The sequence below is a fragment of the Zosterops lateralis genome, assembly GCF_965231275.1.
Source record: "Zosterops lateralis genome assembly, chromosome: 9".
NCBI classification, from domain to species: domain Eukaryota; kingdom Metazoa; phylum Chordata; class Aves; order Passeriformes; family Zosteropidae; genus Zosterops; species Zosterops lateralis.
The window spans coordinates 14,597,083-14,618,445 of record NC_139769.1 but is presented as its reverse complement, the minus strand read 5'-3'; the positions used below and the strand labels follow the sequence as shown (position 1 = coordinate 14,618,445).

The 21,363-nt window shown below is 43.1% G+C and overlaps 1 protein-coding gene across 1 annotated transcript; it reads left to right on the top strand.

The window, feature by feature from the left end:
• The first annotated feature begins 226 nt into the window (after nt 1–226).
• On the top strand, nt 227–6,708 carry LOC310912513 (UPF0690 protein C1orf52 homolog). The gene is made up of 3 exons (XM_083867128.1): nt 227–632; nt 723–930; nt 2,101–6,708. The coding sequence occupies exons 1-3, from the start codon at nt 375–377 to the stop codon at nt 2,184–2,186; spliced, it is 552 nt and encodes a 183-aa protein (XP_083723254.1). The 5' UTR covers nt 227–374; the 3' UTR covers nt 2,187–6,708.
• The last annotated feature ends 14,655 nt before the right edge of the window (nt 6,709–21,363 follow it).

The following is a 21,363-nucleotide window of genomic DNA, read 5'->3' as shown; positions in this document are numbered from 1 at the left end:
TTTAGCTGAGGCAGTAATCTATGAATGAGTCAATCACAAGGGAGGTCTAGTACAAACTTGGTCCAACGAATTTGAAAAATCTGTTTGGGTAAGATACCTCCTGGACAGGTGAGGATCGGCGCAGTGTCTGCCCTGGGTTAGCCGCTGATCAGACATTCGGGAAAGCCTCCACTTAGGGCTGCAGGTGTGAAAAGGGAGAAATGAAGGCTGGCCCGGTTCCGTGTCTGATTTTCGGTGTCTGGTGACTGGAAGGGAAGGCGCCCCCGCTCCCGCCGTGCCGCCAGTCCCGCTGTGGGCCCGGGCCGGAGGCGCCGCGGGCCGGAACCCTCGGCGCGGGCGCGGTTTCCGCGGGCGGTGCGAGGCGCGGCCCCGCCATGGCGGCGCAGGGGGAGGACCCGCTGGGCTATTTCGCGGCCTACGGCAGCTCCAGCTCCGACTCGGAGCCCGAGGAGCCCCAGCCCGACGAGCGCCCGGCGGGGGCCGGCGAGGCCTCGGGGGGCAGCCCGGGGCGGCCGCGGCTGCCGCCGCCCGACGAGCTCTTCCGCCGGGTGTCGCAGCCGCCCGCCTTCCTCTACAACCCTCTCAACAAGGAGATCGACTGGGAGAGCCGCGTCCTGCGGGCGCCCGAGGAGGTGCGGGGGGCGCGGGGTGAAGCGCGGCGGCGCTGGGGCGGCCCCGAGCCCCCCGGCCCGGCGTGACGGGCGCTCTGCTCTCTCCCGCAGCCCCCCAGGGAGTTCAAGGTGTGGAGGAGCAACGCCGTGCCCCCGCCGGAGACCTACAGCCCGCCCGAGAAGCCGCCGCCGCCCGCCCCCGCCGTGGACATGGCCATAAAGTGGTCCAACATCTACGAGGACAACGGCGACGACGCGCCCCGCCAGGCTGGCAAGGCCAAGTTCCTGCCGGACGAGGAGCAGGAGCCGCTGGAGTCGGGTGAGGCCCTGCCTGGGGCAGAGTCACAGGCTGTGTGCGCTCCAGAGCCCAGCCGGCCGGGCGGGCGGGCTCCCTGCGCTCCTCCCGGGGCCCGGAGGAAACTGCCGGCTTCTCCTGCATCCACTGCTGCCCAAGGGCAGAGCTCTGGCTGCAGGAAGGGGGGGACTGGGGTTTTGCCTTTCCTGGAATCAACACAGACCCTCGGGCAGTCTCTGCTCCTCTCCCCGCTGTCATTAGCAGGGAAGCATTACAGTCTGTACCAGTGTAGTTCTGTGAAACCAACAGGTTCAGTCATAGTGCTACTAGAACAGAAGGTGGAGTGAGAGCTTCAGGTGCTGCTGTGTTGACCTTAGTCGTGGATGTAGGTCAGATTATTTTTATAACGTTTGCAAAATTTGGGGTGCAAAAGAGGAATAAAAATAGGATGTCCATTGGACAGATTACTGAAGAAAATATTTACTGTCCTCTTTGCCTTCAATGATGGTATAAGGTGTAATGGTAATTTAGGAAGTAAAGAAATATTTGATTGGTAGGAGGATTTTTTTTTTTCTTTAAATTGCTGGAGAAAGAGAATAGCCAGCAACAACCAAGAGAACAGAACCAGAAAAATAAATTCTGGGCTTTTGGAACACACAGTGCTTTTGTTCATTGGTAAAGTTGTCAACCAAGCTTTTCTGAAAGAAGGATTTTTTTGCTGTCTTCCATGTTTTTTGGTTCTGGGTGTTCTTTCCCAGTAGCAGTTTTAATGTCTTGCTCCATGTCTTCTGTATGTTTGCCCTGTCCATGCATTTCTCTTAGTCAGCCTTCATCCAGAGGAAGAAGGTTAAAGGTTAATTGATCTTGACATTATTTCCTGCTTCAAAATTGTCATTTTCTAGCTTTTTCTATTATTTAGTCAAATAATATTTTTTTAGAACAGGTACTGTACAGTAGCATAAAGTCTCTTTTTAGCTAACCTGCAGTGATTTGTGGCAATAATAAGAAGTAACCATTCCTGCTTTGTCCACATATTGTCTACATTCCGTAAATGAGGATGTTGTCAGTTAATGCTGCAGTGTCTTTTTTCCAGCCATCTCAGATGTGGTTAGGTCAGTTGTTTTGAGACAGGATAGTGTTTAAGACAAAAAACTGCCTCTGCTGACTTTGATTAACTGTTTCTTTTATTTAAAGATGATGAAAAAGATGATGAACCAGCTTCTGCTAAGAAACGTAAAGTGGAGTCTGGAGAGCAGGCAAAGAAGAAGAAGAAGGTATAAACAGGGCGTTTTGGATTTAGACATAATGAGAATTTCAAGGAACTTGGATTCCTCTGCTGGAGCGGGGAACAAACACGTGTTTACTGCATTTCTCTCTCGTATTGGGTAGGGAATTTTATTTCTGTAGTATGCTTGCCTTTTGGAAAGCAGAAAATTAAGTGGACAGTGTTGTGGTAGAACTCATTTACTGAGCAAAATTTAACCCTGTTTATTTAAAACAAGGATTTAAAGGAGAGATCCATTGCCATGGATACTTGTGCTCATGCAGGTTACAGGGCTTCACAGTATTTTTGTTTATCAAGAAAACCTGGTAATATGTGTTTTCCTGGACTGACTTTTCCATTGTGTCAAAACCTTTTATAAAGGAGTATATACTAAAGATTTTTTAGGTACTGGTCTGTGATATGTTCACATAATGTTGTTTTTAAATGTATGTAGAGACTGCAAATAGTCACTGGAATAAAACTACATTTGAAAACATCTGTGGTATAAATACTGCATTGCATGCTTGGTGAATAGAAGCAATGAATTCTGTATTATATGCCATTCACTGATGTGTGACTTAACAGATTTCTCAGGGCTTTTTTGTTTAAATAAATACACAACTACAAACTGAAAAAAGTGGACCTAAAAATGGAGTTTAATATTGTATAATTATTTCAATGTTATGGGACCTTCATGAGTGAAACATGAGAATTAACTGATGGAGAATCGAAGCATGTAATATATTCTTCCTGAAACAGAAAATAGAATCAAGATATTTATGTGGACAAAAATTATGACAAAGCTGTGATAGAGTCTTTGCTGCCAAATTGTATTTATTTCAGTACAAACAGTTGGTAGTCTTCTCCAAGTGCTAGTCAGTATATGTTGCATTTGTGGTATGCTGCTGAATGGGTTTTTGGGTCTGTGTATGACAAGGTACCAGCTTGTATTGGATTGGAGAAAAGGTTGCTTTATATTTTCAGATAAATATTCTGTGCCTTAGAAAATCTGCAGTGAGTTTAGCACCTGCTAATAGAAGTTTATGTAATTAAATTTTTAATGTAAAAATTTGTGGTTTCTATTTTCCTTCTGTCCTGGACTAGTTTTACTTTGGCAGAACAGATTCTGTATACATATGTGCTAATATAATGTTAAATTTTTTTAAGTGATTTTAAGAATTTTTTTTTACCTCAGTATAGAGAAAAGTATATTCATTTTTTGTGAATATATGAAGTTGTTAAGAAATTACGCAATTCTAACCTTGGCAGTGTGATAATGCTTTCTCTGGATCCTTGTCTACCTGCAGACTCTGCAGCTGCTCCTTACCAGTTTCCCAGGCTGTGGGGCCAAATCTGTGATATGTTCCCCCCTTCTGTGCTGTTAGTCTGGAAACAATTCAGAAAATGGTTCTGGAAACAGCTGAGGCTCCCTGTGTCCACCTTTCCTAGGGCACACCCAGGTACCAGACACTGTCCTAGCAAGCTCCAGGATGAGGGATACTGTCATGGCAAAGCTTATGGAGTGCCAGCCCTCTGTAGACTTTCTCAAAATACAATTTTGAATCTTAGAGTAGTTCTGCTTGTAGTGCAGTGCTCCTTTAAGAGCGTTACAGCTGAAGGTTAATGTCACCAGCTCTGGAAATAGGATGCATTCTGATGACTGCTGTGACCAAGGAGGCTTTTGTCCCTTTATTTTTTGCTCTGCTGTTCCACAGAGCTACTCAGGAAGTTACTGTGCCAGTTGCTGCTTTTGTTTTCAGACCATATGATAAAGGTCGTTATCTACTGGATACACAGATCCAGTTTCCTTGAAGTTAACACTATTTGATACTCACTTGCCAAGGAGAAAACCAGCATGTCTACCCTGGGAGAAGAACAATTGTATTATTTGTAGGCTGAGAGAATCTTCATGCTAAGCAGTGACCATGGCAGCTTCCCTGTTCAGGAGAAATGGCATAAACAACTCTTCACCTTTTTCTGAAGTAAGACATCTGAAACAAGGGCATGAGAGCCTGTGTGAAGCTGAGTTATCTGGGTAGGTTGGTTCTGTAGCTGGGAGTTTTTTTGGTAGAGATTCTTCAGTGCATTGTCTTCAGAAAGAGATTATGAGAGAAGTGGTACAATGCTGCAGCTTCTGAAGCAACTCAAAAGACTTGAAGAAACAGACTTGGAGGTTTTCTTCAGGTTTGGGCAGCAAATAATGAAAATTTGTTGACACATCAGGCTCTATGAAACATGTAAGTGAACACCAACTGAACTGATAGCTCAGATGTTCAGAAAATCTCTAACTATATAGAACAGTTTATCCTGGATTGTCTTTCAAGGGAAGACAGTGACAGGGAACATACACCCCTGCTGACAAATGGGGAAGATTGCCTCTCAAAATTAGTGCTCTATTAACTCATCATTCTACTGTTTTTATGATGAATCAAATTTGATCACAATCATTGTGTGTAACAAAGAAAAAAAAAGGCAGTAAAAATGCATACAGGTTTGATGTGATGACATTCTCTTTAAAAATTGTTAAAATCAGAAAAACAGTATCTAGAAGGAAATGAATTTGCAATCAGCACATTGTGTTGCTTCAGATGCTGGCACAATAGCAGCTGCAGTACTTGGCTTTCCAAGAGACGCAGGATGATCTGGAAAAGAAAAATTCACGTCAGTATAAAAGTGCAGCTGTTGAGGGCAATGGCAGGCAGTGCTTATTCCCAAAAGAGCTGACAGGGAGGTTGTGATGAAGCATCCCTCTCTACTGTGCTGTTCCTGTTCTTGATGCAGACTACTGTTCTTGAGGTGCTGATTCGTTTACAAATAGTTTGGGATAAGTTTAGTGCTGCCAATATGAAAGTAAATCTAGAGAAATGTAGTGTGTTCCCTAAAAACTGTTGTGAACCTGGAGTCAGCACAGGAAGAGGTGTTTTTATCATTGGAGAGAAAGAGAAGCTGTGTAGTGCTGGCTCAGTCTGGTGACAGGAAGCTCCTTTCCCAGCTTGGTAATCATGGAGAATCATGGCAGAATGAGGACAAAAAGATGCAATGCATTCAGTCACCAGCACAATAACATTTGGATTTTCTTTTCAGGCTTGAAAGGTTCTTGTTCCTGTTTATGTGTTAGCTTGCTGATTTTATCCAAGCCCCTTTGGTCACTGGTCACAGATGTTTGTGCTTTTGCTTGGGCTGTGGATTGGATGTGAGAACAGTGCAGGACAATCTTAAAAGCATGGAAGATGATTACAGCTGAGCTGTGTGTTCTTGTAGGATAAATCGTTGTGCCAGTTGAAAGGGACCCTGGCAATGGCTATAGCTATGCAGCATTTACATTTTGAGAAATGTTGTTTAAGGACACCCACAATTCCTTGTAAGATTGGAAAAATCTGAAAGGTTGTTTTCCCAATAGCTGGACAAATCCCAGGACCCTCAGCCTGGGCACAAGCATGGTGGTACCTGTGCCCTCCAGAGATGAGCTTGCTGTCAGGCCAGTTGCTCTTGCAGCAGCTGAGTGGGAATGGCTGTCCAGGCATGCCTGGGAGGAGATGCCAACCCCTCTGTAATTCACAGGAGGGCAAATGTTACAGAGGAAAAGAATTCTCAAAAACACTAGCATAAGATGTGATTAGAAAACCCTTGAGCAAATGGAGGCACCTTGCTAAGAAATCTGATTCCAAACGCCAAAGGCGTTTTTCTGGCTGCACTGACTGAGGTGAAGTTCAACAAATGATGTAGCAAGAGGCAGTGATTAGCTGGGCAGGCTGTAGCTGTCTCAGAAAGTCAAGACTGAGGCAAAAGCAGGATTTCTGTACGACAAAATGTTGGCAGAATACAGGAAACTGCTGAAAAGAAATACTGTGTTTTCATTGCATAGGAGACTTCCTGTGAAACGTGTGAATCTCAGGGAGTAGTTGTGTTGAGACTAACACATTGGTAGCAGTGGGCTGCTTTCTCAAAGTTTAAAAGTCATATAATTAGGAACCAAGAAATAGCAGGAATAATGGAGGGATAAAGGTTGCAGTGAGCTAGTTCTTTACACTGAGAGTATCACAGACCAAAAGACCATCATCTTCAGAGGAATCCACAGAATTTGTGTCACTGTTAGAAATGTGCAAAGATCAGTTGGGGCTGGAAGGCAGAGTTACAGCAGAGATTGGAATGGGTTTGTGCTGCTGGTTCTTTTGAACAGTTTTCTTCAGGGCACTTCTGAAAAAAGCAGGAATTTTCAGGGAAGTCAGTGCCTGTGGAGCTGGATTGACGAAAGAATGTAATGCATTCAATGAATGGAGATAAGCATTTTTAGTCCTTATCAAATAATTTTATCAGGGCTCTTCATTTAGAAGATGAAGTGGTCTTCATCTTTTGAATGCTTTAGTCTTGGTAGCTTCAGAAGACAAAGACATATTTGCTTTGCTGTAGCTGTGAGCAGCAGCAACACAAGAACTCTGTATTTTCTTGTTTTCTAACAAAGCAAACTTGTTTTTTGGAGCAAACCCTGATTTTCCATCCCTTCCCGTAACTTCTCCGACCATATGTTTCTTGCTGCAGATGGACTGATAGGAAAACAAATACAGGATTAATGTAGGGTAACCCCAGGAAAGTGTAATGGGGAGTTAAACCTAAACCACAGCACTTCTCAGGGGAGGGTTAACACACTCTCCTCAAACCACACCACCAAACAAACAATAACCTTCCAGCAGCAGGCTCACAGCAGAAGTCATTGGGGAGTCTTTCTGTTGGAAGCAGAACATGGTCCAGTTTTGTTAAAAAAGTAACCTCTGGCACAGGCTGATGAGGGATGTTTTGAGGAACCAGGCCAGGTAATGTGAGAGACTAATTTCACTTCTTTTGCACAAAGGATCACTACTACTTAATGAAGAAAGGGGTGTTTTGCACACAATAAAAAGTTTCTCTGTTAGACTTCTGATCTAGAAATGTGTCACTTTCTTTGGTAATTCCTTCCTTAGGACTGATGAAATTTTATTTTGTGATGCTAAGAGCTTATACATTGTCTGAAATGTTTCAGAGTTGTATTATTTGATGCAATTACAAGGTTGGTAATGGCAAGGACTAGTTTAAAACATACTGTTTTAATAGTTAGGAATACTGGGGTTTGTACAGGATCTAAGGTTTGCTTACCAATAGTGACTTGTTTTCACAGGAACCTTTGTGCATGGCTCTCAGATCCTTGTAAAGAAGCTGTATCAATGGCAACTGTGTCACCACGATCTTTGACAATAGTAATGAAATACTGCTTCCCCCTTGAAAACTTTCTCTTTTTAAAGTATTTCTATAAAGGCTGTTTGCAGGTTTTCCAGCTGTGCTGCTCCAGCAGAGAGCGCTTTTGTCACCATTGGCACAGAGCCTGTGGAATCATCTGCGGCTCCTCTGCTCTGCAGAACCCAATTCCCTTCTAATTTTCTTTCTAATGCTTAAGTGTCTCATGAAATAGTACACATCTATTCTGTACTTCCTTGATATCTTGCTCTAGACAAAGGCATTTTAAACAGCTTTTGCACTGTAAATTTCACGTGATTTTTAAATGCTGTGTGGGGAGAGTTACCGTAATCCTTTCTCTTAAAAAATAATCTTATATTGATGGATCATGACGAAAAAAAATTACTTGGCACAAAATTTTAGTCAAATGAATTTGTCTCAACAAAGCAGTGAAAATCAATATGAAAGTAATCAATGGTTAAATGTCATGCTAAATGTCTATTTCAGACAAACTACTGAGTTTCAAAGTTTCTAACTTAAAACAGAAAAGCCCAAAAAGGAGCTTTTGATCTTGTGCTTGTAAAAGGTATAGTTGGTTTAAATTTAAGAATACTCAAGAAAAACTCTTCTTCCTGTAAAATAAGAAAGTGAGGAAGAATTGGCTTTGAAAAGTTGTATTTTTCTTATAATAGCATGGACTTCTAACCTTCTTTCATAGAAGTTTACAAAAATAAGGCTGGAATGTGCCTTCCCAAGGTGACCCAACCCACTGGCTGCCCCAGGCCAGCCAGGCCCACGCCATTCCTGTCTTGGCTTAAAAACAGTGCTGGAAGGGGAGACAGTGATGCAACCAGCCCCACCAGCCCTTCTGCCTGTGCTGGCAGCTTGGTGCTTTAGTGAATCAGTAAAAATCAACAAAAACATGCAGTTAAACAACAGGGTTTAACTTTCTTCATTTTGGGAAAGCATATTACCCTCTCTAGGAACTCCATAGTCTATAGTTTTGTGTTCACACAGAGCAAAGACTCCTGTGTAAGCCCAGGTGTACGTGGCTCAGGATGACATATTCAGGGTTATAAAATGTGATTTACCTCAGGATTTGCCTTGGCTCTTTGGTTGTGGTGTAGCCAAGGGAATATAAAAACATTTATTGCAATTTTTAAAATTAACTAATTCTATACCAAATTACAGAATTATAGCAAAACACATGATTTCTGAGGCCAATTTGTCTGGTCACAGAACCTGCTACAGTGCACTGCATCCAAGTTTCCTTGGAACAGGCTTCTGCTGAGGATTGTTAAATGCTGCTGAATGACAGCATTTAACACTCAGGCCCTGCAGTTCACTCAGAAGTTAAATTTGCCCCTAAACCCAACTTTTTTCTCAAGCCTATTCAAAAGGAATGAAAATGCCATTATACTTGAGAGAAGCAATGGGGGTCCTAGAGATGGAATTGACCCACTGTATGTGTTTAGGATTTTAATTAAAAAGACCCCATTTTATTTTTCACAATATACAAAGCTGAAAGATAATGGTCTTACTCACTGTGAAAATACCTTGTGTGGTTTGTTTACAGGACAAATGTTTCCAGGGCTGGATGTGCCACATGGTAGGAAACTTCACTTGATGCCTGTTTTGGCTGCAGCAGGACAGTAATGCTGGGGGTGTCACAGCTGTCTTCATGGATTGCTCTGAAATTCAGAGTTTGATAAATAATGTGAAGGGGCTTAAATTAATCAGTCAGTTTATATTTGGAATATATTTTAGATGCTGATTTTTTCTTTTCCTTCTCATGCTGGAAAAATCCCTTAGATTTTAACAGCATTCTGCTGAAGTTAACCTGAAGAACTATCACATTTAATAACAGCACTAATTCCCATGAAACTCTCCCAGATCTTCCATCAGAACTATGTTTATATCCCAGATTGTGCATACACACTTGAGCATTAAGAACCAGAAATACTAGCAGCTGGGAAATTTGCTTCCTTGCCACTTGGGAAGTAATCCATTTCCGGTGATCAGTTTCATCTTGAACATTTGTTTGTTCTTTCAACTATATTGCATATGGCTTTTGTTTACTAAATCAGTAACTCTTCTGTTTTTATAAGAATAAGGTTTACTGACTCCTGGTTAATGCTGTAGGGTTTTGAGGAAGCTCTCTGTGACCGGTTCTATTTCTGATGCCATGCTAAAGGATGCTCTTTAATCTGTGGCTCCATCTGCCTTAGTAAGTCGTTCAGCACAAAAGGAGAGTGCCTGTAATGTGACCTAGGCCGTGCTGTGGGCTCGCTCGGCTTCGCTCCCACAGGAGCAACGCCCAGCAGCAGTCCAAGTGCATTCAGTGCACTCCTAGAGTACATCCTCTGATTTGAGTTTCATCTGAAAGGAATCCAGCTGGTGCACTCTGGAAACCAGAGTGGAGTCTGCCAGGCTGATAGGGAGAGTCACTTCAAAAGCCGCCTCCTGCTCCAAACAGAAATACTTGGGCAGGCACACCCTGCCCGTGCGAGGGCCCTGCTCGCTCAGCACCCCAGCCCCTCCAGCACACGCCTTTCCCGCACAAGACACCCTGCTGGGGAAAACACTGTGCCTTCAGTGTTTCTGCTCTTGGTAGCATGCCAGTATCGCCTTCTAAAGTCAGCTCTTCCCTTGCCTTTGATTGTGTCTTTCATATTAATTGATTTGCTGGTTTTTATATTACAAAGGTGGTGGAGAAGAGTAAATTGCAGCCCTGACCATTGCTTGTAGGTTCCCAGAATGGTAATGTTTCTCCTTAGAGATGCTGTGTTCATTCCTGCAGGAATCTACTCGTGTGGATGAAATTCAGCTATGTATTAATGCCACCAAAGGCAATGGAAAAGCTGTTGTCTATGAGCTAATTGCACATGAAAATTTACAGTGCCAGGACAATAGCAGTGAGCCTCTGTTTCTTGATGGAGGGCTGTTGCCTTGTTGTGCACCTTGCAGCAGAGTAAGGAAAGGGATTTGTGGTTTTTTACTCCTAGAAAAAATGGATTCGTTTAAACCTCTATGCTTTCTTCTCAGGAAAACTTAACTGAATTTTGCAAGCTTAAAAATGCCTTTTTTTTCATTTTAATATAGATGTCTTAAAAGATTAATTTCTCCCTGAAGACATTTGGGCAAGGTGGAGAGAGATTGATCATTTCCAGATGTTCTTTGCTGACAGGCAAGAAAAATTCTGGTTCGGGTTAACACTTGTGATTTACTTTAAAAATATACATTTTGTATACAAAATGTGCCAGAGGAGAGCACAAGCCAGTGCAGCAAGGGCTGAGATGCACAGATTTGCAGTGTCATAGCTGCATTAATAAGGTTGGGCTTGCCCCTGCTGACCAGGCTAAAAGCCTTGGGAAGTTCCCTCCCTGTCATCTCCTGTGGGCAGGCAGGGGAGATGGATGTCCTTTTCAGACAGAAACACCACGTGCACTGTGCTTTGAGGTAGACACTTGGCTCCACGGTGTTTGCTGAATCAAATATATTAAAATAGATAATTCACTGTTTCTTCGATGTTTTGGGAACATTTCATGCCGGGATTCCTAAACATTGCACACTAAATTCTGGCAAAACTTGGCACAGTGAATGGCAAGTAGTTTGACTTCAGACTTCTGGGAAGTACCCCAAATTAGGGAAGCAGGAGGAGCTAGTGTTCTGCATGTCACCTGGGAGGACAGCCAGGCCCATGGAGCAGCTGGGCACTGGCATCCTGCTCCCTGTGTGTCCATCTCACTTCCTGCAGCACATGAGCAGCACTCCACATCACACCTGCAGTTCCTACCCCTCTTGCTTCTGCACAAGCAATGGAGGCTCACTCTGATACTGGCTGTCTTGCCTTGCAGTAATCTCCAGTGGCTACAACATGAGGACTTCTTAGTGATGAAGGATAGACATCAATCAGTTCTGTAGGAAACCCTGATGCCTAGGAAGTGCAGATTCTTTTTCAGGTCGTTCTGGTCTCTAAGGCAACAGCAGCCTGAGCATGAGAAGTAACAGAGCTCATGCCTGTCAGCAGCAAAGGAAACGCCTCCTTGGGAAGCAGTCCTTCATAACAACTGTTGTCCTTCTCAAATGGTGTGTGGAACCAGAAACGCCACTGGAGATCAGGATGCCTTTGTGAGTCACAGGCTGGTTTTCCCTGGGTGGGCAGAGGAGGTGGAGGCAGTCAGCGGAACCAGCCCCGCGTGGTGCCTCCTTGCGCACATTGAATCCTGAAGGAATAGGTTTCCATTGGAATGATCAGTAAACCTGTCTGCTTTCAGAGGTTGCTGGCTGCTAAGACTGTTTTAAGTAACTGAGAGACAAAATACTGATAAACCCATTTTCTTATCTAGAGAGGACTCTGCCCCTTTGAGTGGCAAAGCTCAGGGCCCTGGGAGCATCATGGGCAAAGCCCCTCTGAAGGCCCAAGAAACAGATGTGTGATGACTGCAGTGGATGTGAGGGCTAGAGATGGTAAAAGTCCACTTCAGGAAATGAATCTTCCATGGAGCTGTGTCATGGCACTTGTTCCAATGTCCCAAACCTCAGCTATGACAAAGTAAGAGAAGGGAAGACAGGAGGTAAAACTAAGGGGGCATAATTCTTTGGGGTTTTTCAGGCAAAGCAGGTAAATATGTAAGAGTCTTCATTGAGCCCCTGTGCTCTTTAGAAAGGAAAAATACACTAGCTTAGAGCATTAATTGATTTCTTGTGTTTCAGAAGCAGGCAAAATGAAGGCGGAAGATGGCTCTGAAGTCAAATTTTGGAGTGTTTTCTATGAGAGAAAGATGTTGATAGGAAGGGGGGCAGGGCTGGGGAAGAAAAAGGAACATTCCAGTTTTTGTTCATAAAGAAGGACAATGTGCTGTGCAAAAGAGGGCTTTGAATCCTGAGACAAGCTGTTGATGATATTTAGGTGTTAAAGCTCTGAGATTTGATACAAAGTAGTTAACAAAACATCCACTTTAATGCCTCAGTAGTGTTGCTGAACTGATCGGTCAGTTTTGGGATTGTCCATAGAGCTGTGCAGGAGGCAGTTTCTGGTGTTTGCTTAGGGTTCTTTCTTTTCCCAAAATACATGTATGAAGATCTGAAGAAGCACGTTCAGGGTTTCTTAAGGGTTTTCCTTTCTCAGCCTGCTTTGCCACACCAATAGCTGCCCAGGTGGGGTCCTGCCTGTCACACGTGTGTGCAAGGTGCCAGCTCAGAAAGGTAAACTGGTAATGGGATCTCACTGCATCATTTAGCCTGTGACACCTGATGAACTTGATACATGATTAGCATGTGCTATTTGGGGATACATCTTCCAAAGGGATGTTATAATTGGCAGCTTTACAATTTGACCTGATTTTCTTTTGTTGCTGGTTGTGAAGACAGAAGCCGCTACACAGTTAAAATTGTTTTGTTATGTTTGATTGGATTTTATTTTGGGAAGAAGTGGGATAATTTTAGTTCTTCAGCATTAAAAATTAGATCAAAATCCTGGCAACTGTACAACATAAACGAGCAACCTTGTAATAAAGGCATTTTTGTCACCTTGGAAACACAGTTTGAATAAGCTACTCAAAGTAATTTTAGTTTCAGACTTCCCTCTGCCCTTGTCCCTCCCATGCAAATTCTGTTTTTACACTCAGTATATCCGGTTTAAATGTGTTTCTTTCATATATAGACAACAGGGAAAATTGCCAGACAAAAGTGGAAGAACACTGCAAATGACCTTGCACATGATGTTTCAGAGCAGAAACCGGTGTTTGGAAATATACAAAGTTAAACCCATCCAAAAATAGATTTTAAAATCCATAATTTTAGATCTCAGAGCTCAATGTAAAAAACCTAGAAGCTTAACTCTAAATTATTGTTTTTTATATACCAGTGAGTCTTGTTATACTGGAGAAGAATATGGCATTAAGGAAACAAGTTTTAGCACTAAGAAGCAAAGTTGAGGGGTTAAATAAGGAGAAACATACATTGAAAAAATGATGTAATCCATTAGATATACATGGTCTTTCAGAATCTCCAGTATTGCGATAGCCATGTGAAATTTGTTGTATTTAAATGCTGTGGGTCTTTGTTGTGAACATTACACAGATTATGCTGTGGCATAGCTGGAAACTCAAGTAATTAGAGAAGAGATTAGGATAAAGTAGTGCTTCTATCCACTAAAGAATGTAAATATTTTGAATATTTTCAATAGCTCACACTTCTCTAACAGGTCTCACCTGAAGAGTGCCCTTACTGTGAGTGCCCACTAGAGAAAGCACAGAAGCCTTTGTAGCCTTTGCTGAATACTTGGTCAGCTGAGATACATTGACTTTTCACTCCCATGGAGACAATATTTCAAAGTGAAAAGTAAATGGATTTTCAGTTATTTAAAAGAGTAAATTGCATTTGAATGTATATTTTACTGTCCAGGTAATATTCCTGGAAGCTCAGAGGAACCCATGCAGGACTGGCTGTTGTTCCCTGTACCGGTGCCTGGTGTCACTTCTGCCTCCAGCAGTGTGGTTTGCTAGGCTGGGCAGGGAAAGATGCCACCCAGGACCACGTGCCATGGTCTGAGCAGCCACAGAAGACCAGCAGGAAATTACACGAATACATCACAAGACATGATGAGATAGAATAGTTGACTAACATTTGGGTTAAACACTTGGAAATGCTTCCTAACTACATGACCACATGACTGGGGTGAGGTGGTTGGGATAATAATAGGACCGTATCACTCGAGATATTTAAACCCAGATGGATATGTGTATGAGCAAATGGAGGACTTGTGTGATTAAGGGAGCACAAATGAGATTCTAAATCTATTTTTCACCTCCATTTTCATGGATTCTGTTTTGTCTCCCAGGAGTGACTGAATGTTATGATGGACATCAATAATTAAAAGAAGCTTGACCATAGCACCTTCCCATGAGCTGCTGTGCTTTTGCCATTCCTTGTTATCACTGCAGTGAGTGCTGGGAGCAAGCTGTCAGCAGATGGTAGGCAGCAACTCTGGCAAATTTGCAAATAAGGGACTTTCCCCACTGCAGCCAGCTGGCTCAAGTATTAATCTCCTTGCTGCACTGCTCTTTACAAGTCAAGAAAGCTCATCAGGTCAAAACATGTATTCTGTACTGGCTGTCCAAAGCAGGAAAACCTTTTTCTCTGATGAGAAAGTTTTACTTAATAGGTGCATTCCAAAAAAAATCCCTCCATGGTTCCTCACCATTAATGTCTCCTATTGGTCCATTTGACATACACACAGTGGAGAGAAAGAAGAGAATATTTCACGTCTGAAATTCCAGAGATCTCTCAGCAGCCTGTGGTGATAGGCTGTGTTTCTCTGGCTATTTTTTCCTCTGATTTATTTTGGCTTTGTAACATACAGGATAACTATAATGAAATTATCTTATATGCACACATGTAAAGTTTTTTGACTAATAAAATTATTTAGGTTATATAAAAGAGAAAAATATACTAGGTCCTTTCAGCTTGTGAAAGTCATTGCCAGATTTTGCCTACAGAAACATGTGTTACTTAAAATTTAAGATTATGAAAACACATCTTTAAAGGATCTTTGTGATTATCTTAAGTCAAGTACTTTGAGCACAGCACACTATATACAGTTTTTAAAAAAGATCAGTCTTTCAATTTAAGGATGTTTCCACTTTTCTTTCTATATATTGCTTTTCCTGATACCACATTTAGGAGTCTCTTATACTCTGCTCTCATGTGAAACTCAGAGTCTGGAAGTTGATGATTTGAAAAATTGCTATTTCTAATGGTAGAAGTGGAAGAAAGGGGAATCTACTTTCTGAAAGATGCCTAAGAAGATGCTCATTAACTGTGTTTCCCCAATCTGGCATTTTGTTGGCTGATGGTAGGTAATTGGAAATCATTCAATATACAACTTACAGTGTTGTAAGTTTTGTAGGATTTTTAATAAATAAATTTTTTGCATATGCAGCATGTTTTAAGGCCCTGTGCATAATGTGATTTATGATAGATGAACCTTTTAAACATCCCCTGGGCTGTTTTCGGTGGCCTGACAGAGCCAGCTGTGCTAAAGGTCTGCAGGTGTTACAAGCTCCTGTTCACTACTAACAGGGGCTGCTAAAGGACACAGCTTGAAAACCTTGTATCTCCAGCTAGGTGGGGGGTGAGAGTCACAAATGTTACATTTAATCTAAATTTGGATTAACAACCAAATCCTGTGAGAGCCTGAACGCTGGTGGAGACTGTATGAAGGCACAAGTCCAAGGAGGAAAGATGGACCACAGGGAGACGTGGATGAGAGCTTGCTTCTTCACTGTCCTCCTGGGGCAGAAATGGCAGGACCACAAATATGGTCCTGGCCTAAAGACATAGGACAAAACAGACAGAGAAATGCTTAGTTAGTGATTTCATTTCCTTCACAGAGAACCTCCTGATGTTTTGAGCAAAAGTTTGAGGCTGTTTTTCTTTTGACCAAATGTATTGCACTATTTGCTGGTATTTACTTTCACTTCATGCAAGGCTGAGTGCCACCAATCTGCTTTTTTTGTCTCCATGTTAGGAGAAGGTAATTGTGATGGTCACGATACCGACTATTTTTACTCCATGGGTCATGCTTTGGCTTCTTTATACCCAAAATACTTTGGTATTTTTAGCATATCTTCAGTGAGATTGACATCCTACCATAGCACTGGCATGTTGTAAGATTGCAGACAGAGGTGGTAATGACAGCCCTGAAGTTCAATGACATGTTTTGAAAAAATCATAGAAATGTTAACTTGCATTTTCTCAAAAGTCAAATACTAACTTTAAAAAATAAGCTTAAGATGCTAACACGAGCATTAATTACTGTCTTATTTCTGCTTAAGCAAAGCACAGAAAGCAGAGCTGTGAACATTCTGGTACTTAAGTTAGCTGATAACTATGAACAGAAGAATTTCCATCACATTGCTAATTTGAATCTAGGTTTATCTTATATGACTCTTAAAATGCTTTCCTGTTTAATTACAGTTTAACAGGACAGGTAGACCATACCCCTGAAAGCAATAGACTCAGCACTTCTTATAAAGGCAGGGTAACCATCCTGATGCTGTGGGTCACATTTCCAGAGCCCAGGTGGCCCATGCCACTGGAGTCAGAGAAGAATTGATGGTGGCAGTGGCTTCTCAGAGGTGTGTTACCTCCTGGTGAGAAGGCACCCACGTTTTGTTGGACATGGCCAAGCAACAGCAATGCAGGTGTAGCACACCAGGTGTAAGATCTCAACAGTGGTGCCTCTTAAAGCAGTTTTGGTTGAGGAAGGTGTCTGGCAAGGATTATCTCTAGAAGGAGGCAGTGGTGGGAGCCAAACACTTCACTGCTCTTGGAGCCTCTAAAATCTGTTTTTCAAAAAGGCAACTCCAACTGCAAATATTTCCAGTGACCAGGGAGCAGATGGTGGACCCATTTTGATAGTGAATGCCTTCAGCTTTGTCCAGCCTGTTGTCTATCAACCTCCTCAGGTTTAGAATATAAATGTTTTATTCTCCCATTTGGTTTGTCTTCCTAAGATAAGCAGCTGTATTCTGGGCCTCTGGAGTGCCTTGGCTGGCCAGTTCAAAATAGGGTATAGGGGTAACAAAGGTCTGGATGGCTGTAGTGGTGTCTGTGCCTGAGAGAGATCAGTCATTTGGCAGGCTGGAGATAAGACACACAGCTATTAGCTGCCTGATAGGGTTTCATGGGACTCTTATTTCAGTCCATTTTGATGTCAGTGAGGCAGACGCTTTCAACAAAAAGAGTGCTCATAGATTTTATTGGGGCATTCAAATGCTTCCAGTTCCCAGCTGTCATCAGCTCCACTTTAGTCATATAGTTGTCACTTTATCCCTCTGTCTGTGACAGGTCTTGAGAGAAGAAAGATACTGATTTGTTAAGCTTTAATGAAAAGGAGACTCATTCAAGTTTCCAGACACTTTTAGCTTTACTCACACAAATGAATCCCACCAAAGGAAAAATAAAGTACATCTTTCCACAGGTACATCTGAAATTAATAAGAAACTATTATTTCAAATACATCTGAGGAGATCTTGTATGCTATAAGGGATGAAATTTTCTGAAGTCAGACCAGGGCAGTTCAAAACCAGTCCCCAAATGTGTACAGAAATTAAAGGCTGTGTACTTAGGAAAGCACAACTTCTTCAACCTATCTGCTAAGGCAGAGCTTATCTCTGATGCTGTCAGCAAGGCTGGAAAGGTTATTTTTCAATATTTTATGAGGAAATATTTAGCTTCATAATATCATTATTCAACTATATCAGTGCCCAAACATTGCTACCTATGCACAAGCATCTTCAGGGATAACCTTCTAACAAATACATTTTTTTCCAACTTAAGTTGGACTTTTTGCCTGTCCAGTTATTTACAGTTCTCACATTATCAGTTTGGAAAAAGTTAGGTAATTGGTGAAATCTCAACCTGTAAATGAAAAAACTTTTAAAACCATTTCTCTTTGTATCATCAGAAGAATACTGTTTTCTCTTTGCTAAAAGTTACACTGTTTAACTGGTCCTAAATATTTGCCTGTCTCCTAACAAGAAGCCTCTTCAAGTCCATGCAAGCTCTGGTCCCATTCTCTTAAAGTAGTTTTTACGTTTTGTAGAAGGCTGAGTAAAAAGACTCAAATTCAGCACTGTGTGTTTTGCAGCTCCTGAACAAAACAGGCTGAGCTGAAAACAAAAGCTCAGCTTTGACTCTTCCTCCACTGGCTCAAGTTAGTTCCAGACAGATCTTTAATGTTACTTTATCTGCAGGGTTGGTTTCTTTTTTTGTGCAATCAATGCCAACACTGTTGGGCAAATACAGGATGCATAGGGATTAAAAAAAAATCCAGCTGCCAACAAGAAAAAGTGCTTTGTAACCACAGTTTGGAATGGAAACAATTTTCTAAGATACAGATCAAACTGTGTTTATAGACTCAACTATTGGCAGCTTTTCACCAAGCTATTTCCTGTGTGCCTATTGCATAGAGGAATAATCTAAGTGCTTAAACTAACATTTAAAACCATACAGAACATGAAGGAAATACTTTGTGAAGCAGCACAGAAAACACAATGGTGTTGAATTTTCTTTTGTTTCCATAGCTAATACTCATGGGAGAAGGCTGTAAGTACTGCACACCAAATGCCAGTACTCCACTTCTTTGCATGATTGGGTCCTTACTCTGGCCAGTACTTACTTGCTACTAATACTGTTTTTATTGCTGAAATATCCAAATAACAAACATTTTCAAAAATGCCTCCTAAATTAGACAAACTTGCTAGAAGTTACATAGTTACTTTAAGTGCAGCAAGTTATTATTCCTTAGTAAAATAATTCAGACACTCAAGGGCACACAGGAACACAAGAAATCTGATTTCCCATTAGAACAGGTGGAAAATCTGAAGGTCTGAAGATAAGAGTCAAAGTAGATGTAAACTTGTTTGCTCAGTTTATAATGGTTGCAACAAGTGTTTCTTGCAGAAAAAGCCCAGAATTCAGCTGCTAGCTATTTAGAATCCTTTTGGTGTTTTTCAGTGGGGCAGGTTTCCTTTCCCAGGCTTCAAATGCACGCCCTTTGCTTCAGGCATGCATGTGCTGGTGGCACAGCTCACCTCCTGATAGCATCAGTAAGGTCAGGGCAGTCAGGCTGTGGTGCCCATGCAGAATTTTAACGGGGTTTTTGTCGCTGATGTTCTGCTTGGCTGGACTTCATTCCTTCCATCCAAGTCTCAGCAAGGGAGCATGGCAGCTCCAGCAGAGGAAAACTTTATAGTTAGAGTAATTTAGGTTGGATGGAACCTCTGGAGGTTGTCTAGTCAGTCCCTATACAGAGCAGGAGCCATGTAGGTGACTTTGGCAAAGGCCAGACAAGTTTCCAATGTCTCCAGGATAGAATTCCCACAGCTTTTCTGGGCAACCTGTTTTGGCATCTAATTATGACATGCACAACAACATCAAATTTGTTTATACATTTTTTCTTCAACCGTATCCTTACAGATCAGTTCTGGGAGGTATAGTAAAAGGCTAAGCATTACATACTGATTCCAGCTAGAAATCAAACATTTGTGTTGGGAAAGAAAACCACCTAAACAGGTAAGATCAATTCAGGTGAGGTGGCACCGGGTTTTTCCTTTATCTGCGCCCTAAGGTAATGAAGAAAACATAGATGCATGTTGGAGATGGACATGGACTGTACACAGCAAGTGTGCAGTCAGAAAAGCATTGACAGTTTTGGATTTATGCATTTCTTGCACACCAATTTGCCTGAGATGCAATTCCAAACCCAGTCCATGGGTGCTGCAATGCAGCTGCCAGAGAGAGCAGGATCTGAGGCTGTGGGGACAGAGGCCAGGCAGATCCACTGGGACTCACAGCTCCTCATCGGCACAGCAGTGAGTGTTGGGACCATCTCAACCACCATCTGGGATTTTTCCCAACCAAAGGCATTTTGGAATGATTTTTGCTCTGAAACCCATACACAGATATTTCACAATATCTGTACTTAAAGGACTGCAAATGGTTTCAAAAGACAAGATGGCAAAATAGCATTTCAAGTTGTTGTATTGTGACATACGATAACTATTTTGAGATTTATTTTAGATGAAGAGAAATCACAACTACTCTGTAATGAGTTGTTTTTACTTTGTAGAAATACAGGTATTACTGGTTACTACTGTTGGTGACTCACATGTAAAAATTCAAAAAATTTAATCTAATTTTCTAATTTTCTGAAACGAAGATTTTGTTTCAGATGAGCAAATTGTCAGACCTTCCTCAAAATTTGGTGAGAGGAAATCTATGAGTATGTGTGATGCTCATATGCGGCACATTGCTTTCTCTAGAACCAAGTGAGCACTTTAGGATTTGAGTGCTGTGCTGGGTATGCAGAATGCATGGAATGCCTGTCAGCACCTGGCTGCCTTCCACAGTGAAGTGACAGCCAAGCTACAGCCAATGGGTAGGAGATGGCAGTGGGTCCTCTGCTCTCACTCCACGAGACAGGCATACTGCAGATTGCTTGTTATGCCACATGAAAAGCTGCAAAATATAGTCCTGAAACTGTTTATAATGAAATTAAATGTAGGAGATGTAGACTCGGGTACAAATTAATCAACCAATCTCTCAGTACTTTATCTTGGTAAAAAAATCAATGCTATATCATCTCCTAAGATCGGTTTTGAAGGGCTGTGCATTTGCTAATGGAACCAATGCACGATGTAGCTGAGCAGCACGTACACCAAAACTGGATTTTTGCCCACTTGAGCAGCCTCAGCACATTATTTGCCCTGTCCTAATGCTGCCTGCCTTCCACCCGCGTGGCGTTTGGGCCGGGACAGTAACAGCTGCTAAGAGCGAGGCCAGGGCCAGCTCCATCCCCTCACACCAGGCCCGCGGGGTACCGGCCCCAGGCACAGCCTGAGCCCAGGGGGCAGAAATAGGTTTTCAGCTCACAGATTTGTTTTTTTGGGGACGGGGGGAGGCAACATCAAGGGAAAAGAAGCATTTAAAATATGCTGCGATTCCTTTGGTCTTTGTCAAGAAACGCTAGGCACATGGCTGCCGAAGGAGATGATGACACCGGGGGCCGCCGTGGGGAAGGGGGCACTGATGGGGAGGCCGTGCCCGCCCGGGGCCAGGGGTCCGGCATTCCCGGGCCCTTCCGGCGGGCACGGCCCGGGCCCTGCGCGGTTCTGAGGGTCTAACACTCCCTCTGGGGGCACAGCGCGGGCCCAGCGCGGCTCTGAGGGTCCCGTCCCGTCCCGCCCCTCACCCGGCCCGGCTCCCCCGGGGCGACCCCGCGCGCGGCGGGCGGGGCGGGGCGGGGCGCGGCGCGGGGGCGGCGCATGCGCGGCGCGGGCGCCCTCTCACCCCGCTCAGCTATGCCAAGTATGTGCGCGGCGGAGCCGGGGCCGGGCGAGCGCGGCGGCGGCGCCATGGGGCGGTCGGGGCCGGGGCTGCCGGCGGGGCCGCCGCGGCGCTCGGGGGCTGCGCGC